General features: G+C 38.9%; 2 protein-coding genes and 1 pseudogene across 2 annotated transcripts in view; all 3 read left to right on the top strand.

The window, feature by feature from the left end:
* Positions 1 to 2691, top strand: part of LOC128169634 (uncharacterized) — a 3640-nt gene extending 949 nt beyond the window's left edge. Inside the window, exons 1-2 of the mRNA XM_052835748.1 lie at positions 1 to 1831; positions 2625 to 2691. The exon at positions 1 to 1831 is cut by the window's left edge and continues 949 nt beyond it. Of these exons, the coding sequence (XP_052691708.1) occupies positions 1 to 1831; positions 2625 to 2634 (1841 nt within the window). The 3' untranslated portion in view covers positions 2635 to 2691. The remainder of the gene's footprint in view (positions 1832 to 2624) is intronic.
* A 2589-nt stretch (positions 2692 to 5280) lies between these two features.
* On the top strand, positions 5281 to 8811 carry LOC128169635 (uncharacterized). The gene is made up of 2 exons (XM_052835749.1): positions 5281 to 7951; positions 8745 to 8811. Exons 1-2 carry the CDS (start codon positions 5505 to 5507, stop codon positions 8752 to 8754), a joined length of 2457 nt encoding a protein of 818 aa, XP_052691709.1. The 5' UTR covers positions 5281 to 5504; the 3' UTR covers positions 8755 to 8811.
* Positions 8812 to 11595: 2784 nt separating this feature from the next.
* LOC128169637 (uncharacterized) lies at positions 11596 to 14954 on the top strand (annotated as a pseudogene).
* The last annotated feature ends 46 nt before the right edge of the window (positions 14955 to 15000 follow it).

The raw sequence follows: 15000 nt of genomic DNA on the forward strand, positions 1-15000 counted from the left end.
ACAGAGGAACACTTTGTACATGCTTATCATTCAAAGACTGTGCCAACTATCAGAGCAATCTAGATGGAAGACCAATGGATATCAAAACTTGTTTGCGGACGATTTGTCGTTTTCCACACGAGGTGCAGTTTGTTCAACTTTACGCTGACATTCCACATCGTCAACCCAATTGTCGATATCATCCAGTGTCGGGTAGCATTGTTGGAGGTATGTGTTTCCCACGATCGACAGCAGAGGCATTCCTACGCGACGCTGATCATTATATATCTACATTGCAAAGCAACTGGACATTACTAAGGAGAAGTACATGTAGGATTGAATTTGTTGTTTCGCAGGATTCAGTTGCTGACCATATAAATGCTATGGATTTTATTAATTTAGCCAATCTAGAAGTACTTTTAGAAACTGTACCTCTGTTGGTGCCTTTTCCTTTGCATATTCTAACATGCATTCGACATTTGGGTTTATGGATTTGCAAGGAACTTAAAGAATTATTGAACGAGTATAAAAAAACAGGAAATGTGCGTGCCACCTGGCAATCCTATCAGTTGGAGCTAGCCTCCGAAAAACTTTTGTGGGGAAAGCCACTTTGTGGAAGGAGTACATCTTACTCTATCAATCTAGGACCAGGAGCTCTTGGTCCCAGTAGAAGTTCAACTGACCACTATGGATTTCTATCTTTAGAAGTGTACTCAACCTGTATGCAAAACGAATATAGCATTCCCCCACAAGAAATATGGACAACATCTGAGGTCATATCTAAGATGATAAAACGGTCAGTGGGATTGCACGATCACTTGGATGGCAGCTATGGAGTCATTGGTCGACATTTGGTTGTTGCCTTACTACATGACCTGCACGAAACTGGCAAGGCTGCCAGTTACGTTCTTTTTGAAGATTTCCTACGAGAGATAAAATCTTGCAAGACAACATTTAAGACAGTCGGTGCTGTAACAATTAGATCGCTGGTCAAACTGTTAACAACAAACAGAAGAACAAATTCCCAAATGGTTTTCCCCAGCTTGTACCTGCTCTTGGATAAAAGTAATATATCAGTGGCAGAAGTCATAAAAGCTGGTATTCTTGAACTTGACCTTAAACATTTTCCAGCTGTTACAACATATGACAGGCATGGGAATATGACACTGACTTGGTCATTTAATGATAAATTCTGGACGGTTGTATATGACAAACGTTCTACAGATATCACAGAAAACACACTTGTCACAATATCAGATTTAGTAAGAGGTGAATTGGAAAAACGGGGGCTAATATACCCAAGTAAGATTAAGAAAACCCCAAAGATTCTTCCTTGGTTAACAATGTGCCTTCGAAGGCTCCAGAAAGAAAATATGGATATGGAACAATTAGTATTAACAATGACGTATATCAGCTGTATTGCACTTTTGATGCAGGGCCAATATGTCGAATATGACAGGTTAGCTTTACTGACGATCGACCTACCGGTAGATAAAAACAAACTGATCGCCTTGGAGATTTTGTCAAAGTTGCAATTGGCCAGCTTTAGATTTCGCAATTTGCAGTTAAATCGCTTGCACTTCACCATCCCACATAAACTTGAAATGTTGACAGGAGCAGAAAAGAAAAGTACGAAGAAGGGAGAAACAAAGCAATCAGAAGAGGTTACTACCAATGACAATAAAGTCGAAGAACTCCCCCCAAAATACGTCGATCATGACAATGCTGACGATGACCCTATTCTATTTGATAAAGACATCGGACATCGAAGAACTTCCACTTGCTTCCCGATTTCTACATCCTTGAAAGCTCCCTGGTCAGCCCAAGAGTTGGAATTCCTGCATGCTCAAAGGTTGGCAGAAGTTACCATTCGTGAAAAATACGAACGCTTTAAATTACAGTGTTTAAGATCAAATATTCCTTTCCGTACATTTCGGGCTTTTGAAACAAAACTACAAAGACTTTCAAATAAGTAAATATATGCTGCAAGAAGCATAATTTAATTGCATTTACATTTAACAGTTATGTGAGTTATAAGTCATGTTTGATTATAAGCAGGATATTGTTGATTTCGGAATTTCTACATCGGCAATCACTAAAGCAAATAAATTTTGTCTAAGTTTATTTTTGTCTGAGTATTTAATTTGGAAGTAAATGTGAAAAAAGTAATCTTTGACTTTTATTTCTTTATCAAACATTTATCAGGGAGTTTGTGAAATTTAGAACATTTTTTTTAACTTCTTAAATAGTTTCCGTCGAGTCTATTTTTTGATAATGTATTGTATAGAGAATGGAAGTACTTAAGAATAAAAAATTGTTTAGATGGCTAAAAGTTTCTTGTGAATCAACCTAATGAATTAAGAACTTCAATTAAATACTGAGAAAGGGTTTTTTTTCTTCAAGGTCATGATTTCACAAAGTCTCCATTTATGTTGAATAAGAAAATTGAAAATGTTTTGAATTTTTTTTTATCATAGTGTATAATTTATTAATGGTTTAAGTTCGCAGACAGATCTTTGTCCGCAAACAAAGCGTACTAAATAAATCACGCACAAAAAAGTATGAATGAACTTTTTCACTTCTTTTTGAACTGTTTTATAATTTAAAACGGCAAGATAATCTTTTACCATAACTTGCAATTACAGGACAAAGTAAACTCTAATATTTGGCAGTTGCAAATGCTTACTCGAACGTTGAGCTTATGGATTGATGATACACAAGCCGTGTTAACTAGTCTTTCCCATCAGGGTTAGCCCTTAAACTTCCGGGTTGGGGAAGGGTTGGTGGGTATTTCATGTGACCTACCTCTGTACAACATTATCCCCGAATATCAAGGTCTGGGATTAGATTTTAGATGATAAACCCGGGATGACCCTAAAAATCAGGGTTAGCTCGGGGTTAGCCCTTAAACTTCCGGGTTGGGGAAGGGTTGGTGGATATTTCATGTGACCTACCTCTGTACAACATTATCCCCGAATATCAAGGTCTGGGATTAGATTTTAGATGATAAACCCGGGATGACCCTAAAAATCAGGGTTAGCTCGGGGTTAGCCCTTAAACTTCCGGGTTGGGGAAGGGTTGGTGGATATTTCATGTGACCAACCTCTGTACAACATTATCCCCGAATATCAAGGTCTGGGATTAGATTTTAGATGATAAACCCGGGATGACCCTAAAAATCAGGGTTAGCTCGGGGTTAGCCCTTAAACTTCCGGGTTGGGGAAGGGTTGGTGGATATTTCATGTGACCAACCTCTGTACAACATTATCCCCGAATATCAAGGTCTGGGATTAGATTTTAGATGATAAACCCGGGATGACCCTAAAAATCAGGGTTAGCTCGGGGTTAGCCCTTAAACTTCCGGGTTGGGGAAGGGTTGGTGGATATTTCATGTGACCTACCTCTGTACAATATTATCCCCGAATATCAAGGTCTGGGATTAGATTTTAGATGATAAACCCGGGATGACCCTAAAAATCAGGGTTAGCTCGGGGTTAGCCCTTAAACTTCCGGGTTGGGGAAGGGTTGGTGGATATTTCATGTGACCAACCTCTGTACAACATTATCCCCGAATATCAAGGTCTGGGATTAGATTTTAGATGATAAACCCGGGATGACCCTAAAAATCAGGGTTAGCTCGGGGTTAGCCCTTAAACTTCCGGGTTGGGGAAGGGTTGGTGGATATTTCATGTGACCTACCTCTGTACAACATTATCCCCGAATATCAAGGTCTGGGATTAGATTTTAGATGATAAACCCGGGATGACCCTAAAAATCAGGGTTAGCTCGGGGTTAGCCCTTAAACTTCCGGGTTGGGGAAGGGTTGGTGGATATTTCATGTGACCTACCTCTGTACAACATTATCCCCGAATATCAAGGTCTGGGATTAGATTTTAGATGATAAACCCGGGATGACCCTAAAAATCAGGGTTAGCTCGGGGTTAGCCCTTAAACTTCCGGGTTGGGGAAGGGTTGGTGGATATTTCATGTGACCTACCTCTGTACAACATTATCCCCGAATATCAAGGTCTGGGATTAGATTTTAGATGATAAACCCGGGATGACCCTAAAAATCAGGGTTAGCTCGGGGTTAGCCCTTAAACTTCCGGGTTGGGGAAGGGTTGGTGGGTTGGGTTAGGGTTGGGTTAGGGTTAGGGTTAGGGTTAGGGTTAGGGTATAGGCACTTTGACGAGATGCGTGTGCGGGAATGCGGGACTCCGCCTATTAATCCACGTGACTGTCAATCATTTCTTTCTATAAATATCTGATGATTTGGTGTTTTATCATTCTTTTGATTGTGACTTTGTTGGATTATATGGGTTTTTCACTTGTTAAAGGTAACTGCATTTTTGAATATCATTATGTAATTGCTCATTATCCTGCATTCTAATGTTAAGTAGCAATAGATATGAAATTTTATAAACATAGTAGTTATTCCTGGTAGTAATTGATAGACTATTGAATTGATCTATAGTTTACAATTAAATTTCAATTGTAGCAAGATATTCATCAAATGTAGTGAATGATTGATATTAATGAAACTTTTTGATATACTGAATTAAGATAATTACGTTAAAAACTTTGGCTCATTAAACTTAAGGTCTAACATTGTTTTACTCTGTGTTGAACCCGTGTATACACTGGGATCAACTAGGGTATACCCTGAGTTTACCCTGGGTATACCCCGGGTATACCCTGGGTTTACCCCGGGTATACCCTGGGTTTACCCCGGGTATACCCTTGGTGTACCCAGGGTATACCCTGGGTTAAACCCGGGTATATCCTGGGATTAACCCGGGTATACCCTGAGTTTATCCCGGGTTTAACCCGGGTATACCCTGGGTTTACCCCGGGTATACCCTGGGTTTACCCGGGTATACCCTGGGTTAAACCCGGGTATACCCTGGGTTAAACCCGGGTATACCCTGGGTTAAACCTGGGTATACTCTAGGTTAAACCCGCGTTTAATCTGTGTTAAACCCGGGCATACTCTTGGTTAAACCCAGCGTATACCCTGGGTTTTACCCGGGTGTACCCTGGATTAAACCATGGTAAAGGCCGAGTTATATTTAGGTTTACCCCGGAATATACCCTAGACTATACTCGGGTTTAACCCAAGGTTGATCTTTGAGAATAGAGTTTAATATATATTTTTGTTAAAAAATTAATTAATTGAGATATAATGCCGGGTAATTATTTCTTATCATCATCTAAGTTGAAAATTAGATATTATAAAAAAAAAAGCTTTTCTCATTACGAGTGTCTAAACATGTCATATTTTTTAAAAATTTTAGATGGATATGGAAGATACGGAACAAACTTTTTCTGAAACGGTGTTGGAGAATTTCAACCTAGCCAAGGCGTACAATTCTGTATCTGAAACACCACAACTCTTTTTAAGAAGGGATGATCGGATTTTTGGAAGATGTCTGACAGTCGATGAAGTAGAAAGAGAAGTATGGTTGAGATATTCCTTTGACATTGATGGATGCGTTGTGGAGTTTAAATCTTTGGCCGCAATAAGAATGCCCGTGAGACATATCACACTGTTTCCAAATGATAATGCAAGTCTACGGAACGTTAGAGGCTTTTTGAAAAAGCACGTCAGATTAACAGAATACAGTAAAAGCGAACTTATGACCTTCTCAAACAGCTTAGGGTTCCAGCTATTTTATGAAAGAGGGTGGGAATGTTGGATAGCTTTAATTCCTATGCACCAGATGCATTCAGTTGCATTATCCATTCAGCAAGTGAGACAACAAGCCCTCGCCACATTTCTTCAGCTGAGAGAGAATTTTAAAAATACACTAATGGCTCTTGCTTTGCGTGGAGAGGCTAGAAGAACTCTCGAAAAGAATGACATAAATGACGTTCGAAAAATGTTCATTTTACCTGACGATTGTTATGCAATACTCGATGCTTTGCAAGCATCTTTAAACCAACTGACCCAAACTGGACTTTTGAGACCAATCATATTTTGCTTCCGCTTTGGTGAAAAAATGACCTGTGGATTATCATTGTCAGATTTTAATACCCAATTTACATTGCGTACAACTATCCATGTTGCTGCAAACATACTGTCAGACTCTGAAGAAGTTGTTCTTCTTTGGTCTACTGCGGGATTGCAACAAATCATCGGCCACAGAGGAACACTTTGTACATGCTTATCATTCAAAGACTGTGCCAACTATCAGAGCAATCTAGATGGAAGACCAATGGATATCAAAACTTGTTTGCGGACGATTTGTCGTTTTCCACACGAGGTGCAGTTTGTTCAACTTTACGCTGACATTCCACATCGTCAACCCAATTGTCGATATCATCCAGTGTCGGGTAGCATTGTTGGAGGTATGTGTTTCCCACGATCGACAGCAGAGGCATTCCTACGCGACGCTGATCATTATATATCTACATTGCAAAGCAACTGGACATTACTAAGGAGAAGTACATGTAGGATTGAATTTGTTGTTTCGCAGGATTCAGTTGCTGACCATATAAATGCTATGGATTTTATTAATTTAACCAATCTAGAGGTACTTTTAGAAACTGTACCTCTGTTGGTGCCTTTTCCTTTGCATATTCTAACATGCATTCGACATTTGGGTTTATGGATTTGCAAGGAACTTAAAGAATTATTGAACGAGTATAAAAAAACAGGAAATGTGCGTGCCACCTGGCAATCCTATCAGTTGGAGCTAGCCTCCGAAAAACTTTTGTGGGGAAAGCCACTTTGTGGAAGGAGTACATCTTACTCTATCAATCTAGGACCAGGAGCTCTTGGTCCCAGTAGAAGTTCAACTGACCACTATGGATTTCTATCTTTAGAAGTGTACTCAACCTGTATGCAAAACGAATATAGCATTCCCCCACAAGAAATATGGACAACATCTGAGGTCATATCTAAGATGATAAAACGGTCAGTGGGATTGCACGATCACTTGGATGGCAGCTATGGAGTCATTGGTCGACATTTGGTTGTTGCCTTACTACATGACCTGCACGAAACTGGCAAGGCTGCCAGTTACGTTCTTTTTGAAGATTTCCTACGAGAGATAAAATCTTGCAAGACAACATTTAAGACAGTCGGTGCTGTAACAATTAGATCGCTGGTCAAACTGTTAACAACAAACAGAAGAACAAATTCCCAAATGGTTTTCCCCAGCTTGTACCTGCTCTTGGATAAAAGTAATATATCAGTGGCAGAAGTCATAAAAGCTGGTATTCTTGAACTTGACCTTAAACATTTTCCAGCTGTTACAACATATGACAGGCATGGGAATATGACACTGACTTGGTCATTTAATGATAAATTCTGGACGGTTGTATATGACAAACGTTCTACAGATATCACAGAAAACACACTTGTCACAATATCAGATTTAGTAAGAGGTGAATTGGAAAAACGGGGGCTAATATACCCAAGTAAGATTAAGAAAACCCCAAAGATTCTTCCTTGGTTAACAATGTGCCTTCGAAGGCTCCAGAAAGAAAATATGGATATGGAACAATTAGTATTAACAATGACGTATATCAGCTGTATTGCACTTTTGATGCAGGGCCAATATGTCGAATATGACAGGTTAGCTTTACTGACGATCGACCTACCGGTAGATAAAAACAAACTGATCGCCTTGGAGATTTTGTCAAAGTTGCAATTGGCCAGCTTTAGATTTCGCAATTTGCAGTTAAATCGCTTGCACTTCACCATCCCACATAAACTTGAAATGTTGACAGGAGCAGAAAAGAAAAGTACGAAGAAGGGAGAAACAAAGCAATCAGAAGAGGTTACTACCAATGACAATAAAGTCGAAGAACTCCCCCCAAAATACGTCGATCATGACAATGCTGACGATGACCCTATTCTATTTGATAAAGACATCGGACATCGAAGAACTTCCACTTGCTTCCCGATTTCTACATCCTTGAAAGCTCCCTGGTCAGCCCAAGAGTTGGAATTCCTGCATGCTCAAAGGTTGGCAGAAGTTACCATTCGTGAAAAATACGAACGCTTTAAATTACAGTGTTTAAGATCAAATATTCCTTTCCGTACATTTCGGGCTTTTGAAACAAAACTACAAAGACTTTCAAATAAGTAAATATATGCTGCAAGAAGCATAATTTAATTGCATTTACATTTAACAGTTATGTGAGTTATAAGTCATGTTTGATTATAAGCAGGATATTGTTGATTTCGGAATTTCTACATCGGCACTCACTAAAGCAAATAAATTTTGTCTAAGTTTATTTTTGTCTGAGTATTTAATTTGGAAGTAAATGTGAAAAAAGTAATCTTTGACTTTTATTTCTTTATCAAACATTTATCAGGGAGTTTGTGAAATTTAGAACATTTTTTTTAACTTCTTAAATAGTTTCCGTCGAGTCTATTTTTTGATAATGTATTGTGTAGAGAATGGAAGTACTTAAGAATAAAAAATTGTTTAGATGGCTAAAAGTTTCTTGTGAATCAACCTAATGAATTAAGAACTTCAATTAAATACTGAGAAAGGGTTTTTTTTCTTCAAGGTCATGATTTCACAAAGTCTCCATTTATGTTGAATAAGAAAATTGAAAATGTTTTGAATTTTTTTTTATCATAGTGTATAATTTATTAATGGTTTAAGTTCGCAGTCAGATCTATGTCCGCAAACAAAGCGTACTAAATAAATCACGCACAAAAAAGTATGAATGAACTTTTTCACTTCTTTTTGAACTGTTTTATAATTTAAAACGGCAAGATAATCTTTTACCATAACTTGCAATTACAGGACAAAGTAAACTCTAATATTTGGCAGTTGCAAATGCTTACTCGAACGTTGAGCTTATGGATTGATGATACACAAGCCGTGTTAACTAGTCTTTCCCATCAGGGTTAGCCCTTAAACTTCCGGGTTGGGGAAGGGTTGGTGGGTATTTCATGTGACCTACCTCTGTACAACATTATCCCCGAATATCAAGGTCTGGGATTAGATTTTAGATGATAAACCCGGGATGACCCTAAAAATCAGGGTTAGCTCGGGGTTAGCCCTTAAACTTCCGGGTTGGGGAAGGGTTGGTGGATATTTCATGTGACCTACCTCTGTACAACATTATCCCCGAATATCAAGGTCTGGGATTAGATTTTAGATGATAAACCCGGGATGACCCTAAAAATCAGGGTTAGCTCGGGGTTAGCCCTTAAACTTCCGGGTTGGGGAAGGGTTGGTGGATATTTCATGTGACCAACCTCTGTACAACATTATCCCCGAATATCAAGGTCTGGGATTAGATTTTAGATGATAAACCCGGGATGACCCTAAAAATCAGGGTTAGCTCGGGGTTAGCCCTTAAATTTCCGGGTTGGGGAAGGGTTGGTGGATATTTCATGTGACCTACCTCTGTACAACATTATCCCCGAATATCAAGGTCTGGGATTAGATTTTAGATGATAAACCCGGGATGACCCTAAAAATCAGGGTTAGCTCGGGGTTAGCCCTTAAATTCCGGGTTGGGGAAGGGTTGGTGGATATTTCATGTGACCTACCTCTGTACAATATTATCCCCGAATATCAAGGTCTGGGATTAGATTTTAGATGATAAACCCGGGATGACCCTAAAAATCAGGGTTAGCTCGGGGTTAGCCCTTAAACTTCCGGGTTGGGGAAGGGTTGGTGGATATTTCATGTGACCTACCTCTGTACAACATTATCCCCGAATATCAAGGTCTGGGATTAGATTTTAGATGATAAACCCGGGATGACCCTAAAAATCAGGGTTAGCTCGGGGTTAGCCCTTAAACTTCCGGGTTGGGGAAGGGTTGGTGGATATTTCATGTGACCTACCTCTGTACAACATTATCCCCGAATATCAAGGTCTGGGATTAGATTTTAGATGATAAACCCGGGATGACCCTAAAAATCAGGGTTAGCTCGGGGTTAGCCCTTAAACTTCCGGGTTGGGGAAGGGTTGGTGGATATTTCATGTGACCTACCTCTGTACAACATTATCCCCGAATATCAAGGTCTGGGATTAGATTTTAGATGATAAACCCGGGATGACCCTAAAAATCAGGGTTAGCTCGGGGTTAGCCCTTAAACTTCCGGGTTGGGGAAGGGTTGGTGGATATTTCATGTGACCTACCTCTGTACAACATTATCCCCGAATATCAAGGTCTGGGATTAGATTTTAGATGATAAACCCGGGATGACCCTAAAAATCAGGGTTAGCTCGGGGTTAGCCCTTAAACTTCCGGGTTGGGGAAGGGTTGGTGGGTTGGGTTAGGGTTAGGGTTAGGGTTAGGGTTAGGGTTGGGTTAGGGTTAGGGTTAGGGTTAGGGTTAGGGTATAGGCACTTTGACGAGATGCGTGTGCGGGAATGCGGGACTCCGCCTATTAATCCACGTGACTGTCAATCATTTCTTTCTATAAATATCTGATGATTTGGTGTTTTATCATTCTTTTGATTGTGACTTTGTTGGATTATATGGGTTTTTCACTTGTTAAAGGTAACTGCATTTTTGAATATCATTATGTAATTGCTCATTATCCTGCATTCTAATGTTAAGTAGCAATAGATATGAAATTTTATAAACATAGTAGTTATTCCTGGTAGTAATTGATAGACTATTGAATTGATCTACAGTTTACAATTAAATTTCAATTGTAGCAAGATATTCATCAAATGTAGTGAATGATTGATATTAATGAAACTTTTTGATATACTGAATTAAGATAATTACGTTAAAAACTTTGGCTCATTAAACTTAAGGTCTAACATTGTTTTACTCTGTGTTGAACCCGTGTATACACTGGGATCAACTAGGGTATACCCTGAGTTTACCCTGGGTATACCCCGGGTATACCCTGGGTTTACTCCGGGTATACCCTGGGTTTACCCCGGGTATACCCTTGGTGTACCCAGGGTATACCCTGGGTTAAACCCGGGTATATCCTGGGTTTAACCCGGGTATACCCTGAGTTTATCCCGGGTTTAACCCGGGTATACCCTGGGTTTACCCCGGGTATACCCTGGGTTTACCCGGGTATACCCTGGGTTAAACCCAGGTATACCCTGGGTTAAACCCGGGTATACCCTGGGTTAAACCTGGGTATACTCTAGGTTAAACCCGCGTTTAATCTGTGTTAAACCCGGGCATACTCTTGGTTAAACCCAGCGTATACCCTGGGTTTTACCCGGGTGTACCCTGGATTAAACCATGGTAAAGGCCGAGTTATATTTAGGTTTACCCCGGAATATACCCTAGACTATACTCGGGTTTAACCCAAGGTTGATCTTTGAGAATAGAGTTTAATATATATTTTTGTTAAAAAATTAATTAATTGAGATATAATGCCGGGTAATTATTTCTTATCATCATCTAAGTTGAAAATTAGATATTATAAAAAAAAAAGCTTTTCTCATTACGAGTGTCTAAACATGTCATATTTTTAAAAAATTTTAGATGGATATGGAAGATACGGAACAAACTTTTTCTGAAACGGTGTTGGAGAATTTCAACCTAGCCAAGGCGTACAATTCTGTATCTGAAACACCACAACTCTTTTTAAGAAGGGGTGATCGGATTTTTGGAAGATGTCTGACAGTCGATGAAGTAGAAAGAGAAGTATGGTTGAGATATTCCTTTGACATTGATGGATGCGTTGTGGAGTTTAAATCTTTGGCCGCAATAAGAATGCCCGTGAGACATATCACACTGTTTCCAAATGATAATGCAAGTCTACGGAACGTTAGAGGCTTTTTGAAAAAGCACGTCAGATTAACAGAATACAGTAAAAGCGAACTTATGACCTTCTCAAACAGCTTAGGGTTCCAGCTATTTTATGAAAGAGGGTGGGAATGTTGGATAGCTTTAATTCCTATGCACCAGATGCATTCAGTTGCATTATCCATTCAGCAAGTGAGACAACAAGCCCTCGCCACATTTCTTCAGCTGAGAGAGAATTTTAAAAATACACTAATGGCTCTTGCTTTGCGTGGAGAGGCTAGAAGAACTCTCGAAAAGAATGACATAAATGACGTTCGAAAAATGTTCATTTTACCTGACGATTGTTATGCAATACTCGATGCTTTGCAAGCATCTTTAAACCAACTGACCCAAACTGGACTTTTGAGACCAATCATATTTTGCTTCCGCTTTGGTGAAAAAATGACCTGTGGATTATCATTGTCAGATTTTAATACCCAATTTACATTGCGTACAACTATCCATGTTGCTGCAAACATACTGTCAGACTCTGAAGAAGTTGTTCTTCTTTGGTCTACTGCGGGATTGCAACAAATCATCGGCCACAGAGGAACACTTTGTACATGCTTATCATTCAAAGACTGTGCCAACTATCAGAGCAATCTAGATGGAAGACCAATGGATATCAAAACTTGTTTGCGGACGATTTGTCGTTTTCCACACGAGGTGCAGTTTGTTCAACTTTACGCTGACATTCCACATCGTCAACCCAATTGTCGATATCATCCAGTGTCGGGTAGCATTGTTGGAGGTATGTGTTTCCCACGATCGACAGCAGAGGCATTCCTACGCGACGCTGATCATTATATATCTACATTGCAAAGCAACTGGACATTACTAAGGAGAAGTACATGTAGGATTGAATTTGTTGTTTCGCAGGATTCAGTTGCTGACCATATAAATGCTATGGATTTTATTAATTTAACCAATCTAGAAGTACTTTTAGAAACTGTACCTCTGTTGGTGCCTTTTCCTTTGCATATTCTAACATGCATTCGACATTTGGGTTTATGGATTTGCAAGGAACTTAAAGAATTATTGAACGAGTATAAAAAAACAGGAAATGTGCGTGCCACCTGGCAATCCTATCAGTTGGAGCTAGCCTCCGAAAAACTTTTGTGGGGAAAGCCACTTTGTGGAAGGAGTACATCTTACTCTATCAATCTAGGACCAGGAGCTCTTGGTCCCAGTAGAAGTTCAACTGACCACTATGGATTTCTATCTTTAGAAGTGTACTCAACCTGTATGCAAAACGAATATAGCATTCCCCCACAAGAAATATGGACAACATCTGAGGTCATATCTAAGATGATAAAACGGTCAGTGGGATTGCACGATCACTTGGATGGCAGCTATGGAGTCATTGGTCGACATTTGGTTGTTGCCTTACTACATGACCTGCACGAAACTGGCAAGGCTGCCAGTTACGTTCTTTTTGAAGATTTCCTACGAGAGATAAAATCTTGCAAGACAACATTTAAGACAGTCGGTGCTGTAACAATTTGATCGCTGGTCAAACTGTTAACAACAAACAGAAGAACAAATTCCCAAATGGTTTTCCCCAGCTTGTACCTGCTCTTGGATAAAAGTAATATATCAGTGGCAGAAGTCATAAAAGCTGGTATTCTTGAACTTGACCTTAAACATTTTCCAGCTGTTACAACATATGACAGGCATGGGAATATGACACTGACTTGGTCATTTAATGATAAATTCTGGACGGTTGTATATGACAAACGTTCTACAGATATCACAGAAAACACACTTGTCACAATATCAGATTTAGTAAGAGGTGAATTGGAAAAACGGGGGCTAATATACCCAAGTAAGATTAAGAAAACCCCAAAGATTCTTCCTTGGTTAACAATGTGCCTTCGAAGGCTCCAGAAAGAAAATATGGATATGGAACAATTAGTATTAACAATGACGTATATCAGCTGTATTGCACTTTTGATGCAGGGCCAATATGTCGAATATGACAGGTTAGCTTTACTGACGATCGACCTACCGGTAGATAAAAACAAACTGATCGCCTTGGAGATTTTGTCAAAGTTGCAATTGGCCAGCTTTAGATTTCGCAATTTGCAGTTAAATCGCTTGCACTTCACCATCCCACATAAACTTGAAATGTTGACAGGAGCAGAAAAGAAAAGTACGAAGAAGGGAGAAACAAAGCAATCAGAAGAGGTTACTACCAATGACAATAAAGTCGAAGAACTCCCCCCAAAATACGTCGATCATGACAATGCTGACGATGACCCTATTCTATTTGATAAAGACATCGGACATCGAAGAACTTCCACTTGCTTCCCGATTTCTACATCCTTGAAAGCTCCCTGGTCAGCCCAAGAGTTGGAATTCCTGCATGCTCAAAGGTTGGCAGAAGTTACCATTCGTGAAAAATACGAACGCTTTAAATTACAGTGTTTAAGATCAAATATTCCTTTCCGTACATTTCGGGCTTTTGAAACAAAACTACAAAGACTTTCAAATAAGTAAATATATGCTGCAAGAAGCATAATTTAATTGCATTTACATTTAACAGTTATGTGAGTTATAAGTCATGTTTGATTATAAGCAGGATATTGTTGATTTCGGAATTTCTACATCGGCAATCACTAAAGCAAATAAATTTTGTCTAAGTTTATTTTTGTCTGAGTATTTAATTTGGAAGTAAATGTGAAAAAAGTAATCTTTGACTTTTATTTCTTTATCAAACATTTATCAGGGAGTTTGTGAAATTTAGAACATTTTTTTTAACTTCTTAAATAGTTTCCGTCGAGTCTATTTTTTGATAATGTATTGTGTAGAGAATGGAAGTACTTAAGAATAAAAAATTGTTTAGATGGCTAAAAGTTTCTTGTGAATCAACCTAATGAATTAAGAACTTCAATTAAATACTGAGAAAGGGTTTTTTTTCTTCAAGGTCATGATTTCACAAAGTCTCCATTTATGTTGAATAAGAAAATTGAAAATGTTTTGAATTTTTTTTTATCATAGTGTATAATTTATTAATGGTTTAAGTTCGCAGACAGATCTATGTCCGCAAACAAAGCGTACTAAATAAATCACGCACAAAAAAGTATGAATGAACTTTTTCACTTCTTTTTGAACTGTTTTATAATTTAAAACGGCAAGATAATCTTTTACCATAACTTGCAATTACAGGACAAAGTAAACTCTAATATTTGGCAGTTGCAAATGCTTACTCGAACGTTGAGCTTATGGATTGATGATACACAAGCCGTGTTAACTAGTCTTTCCCATCAGGGTTAGCCCTT

The sequence above is a fragment of the Crassostrea angulata genome, unplaced genomic scaffold, assembly GCF_025612915.1.
Source record: "Crassostrea angulata isolate pt1a10 unplaced genomic scaffold, ASM2561291v2 HiC_scaffold_163, whole genome shotgun sequence".
NCBI lineage: Eukaryota > Metazoa > Mollusca > Bivalvia > Ostreida > Ostreidae > Magallana > Magallana angulata.

What these genes read in the sequence shown, in the direction of transcription:
- LOC128169635 (XM_052835749.1), top strand. Translation starts at nt 5,505, where the DNA reads ATGCCCGTGAGACATATCACACTGTTTCCAAATGATAATGCAAGTCTA.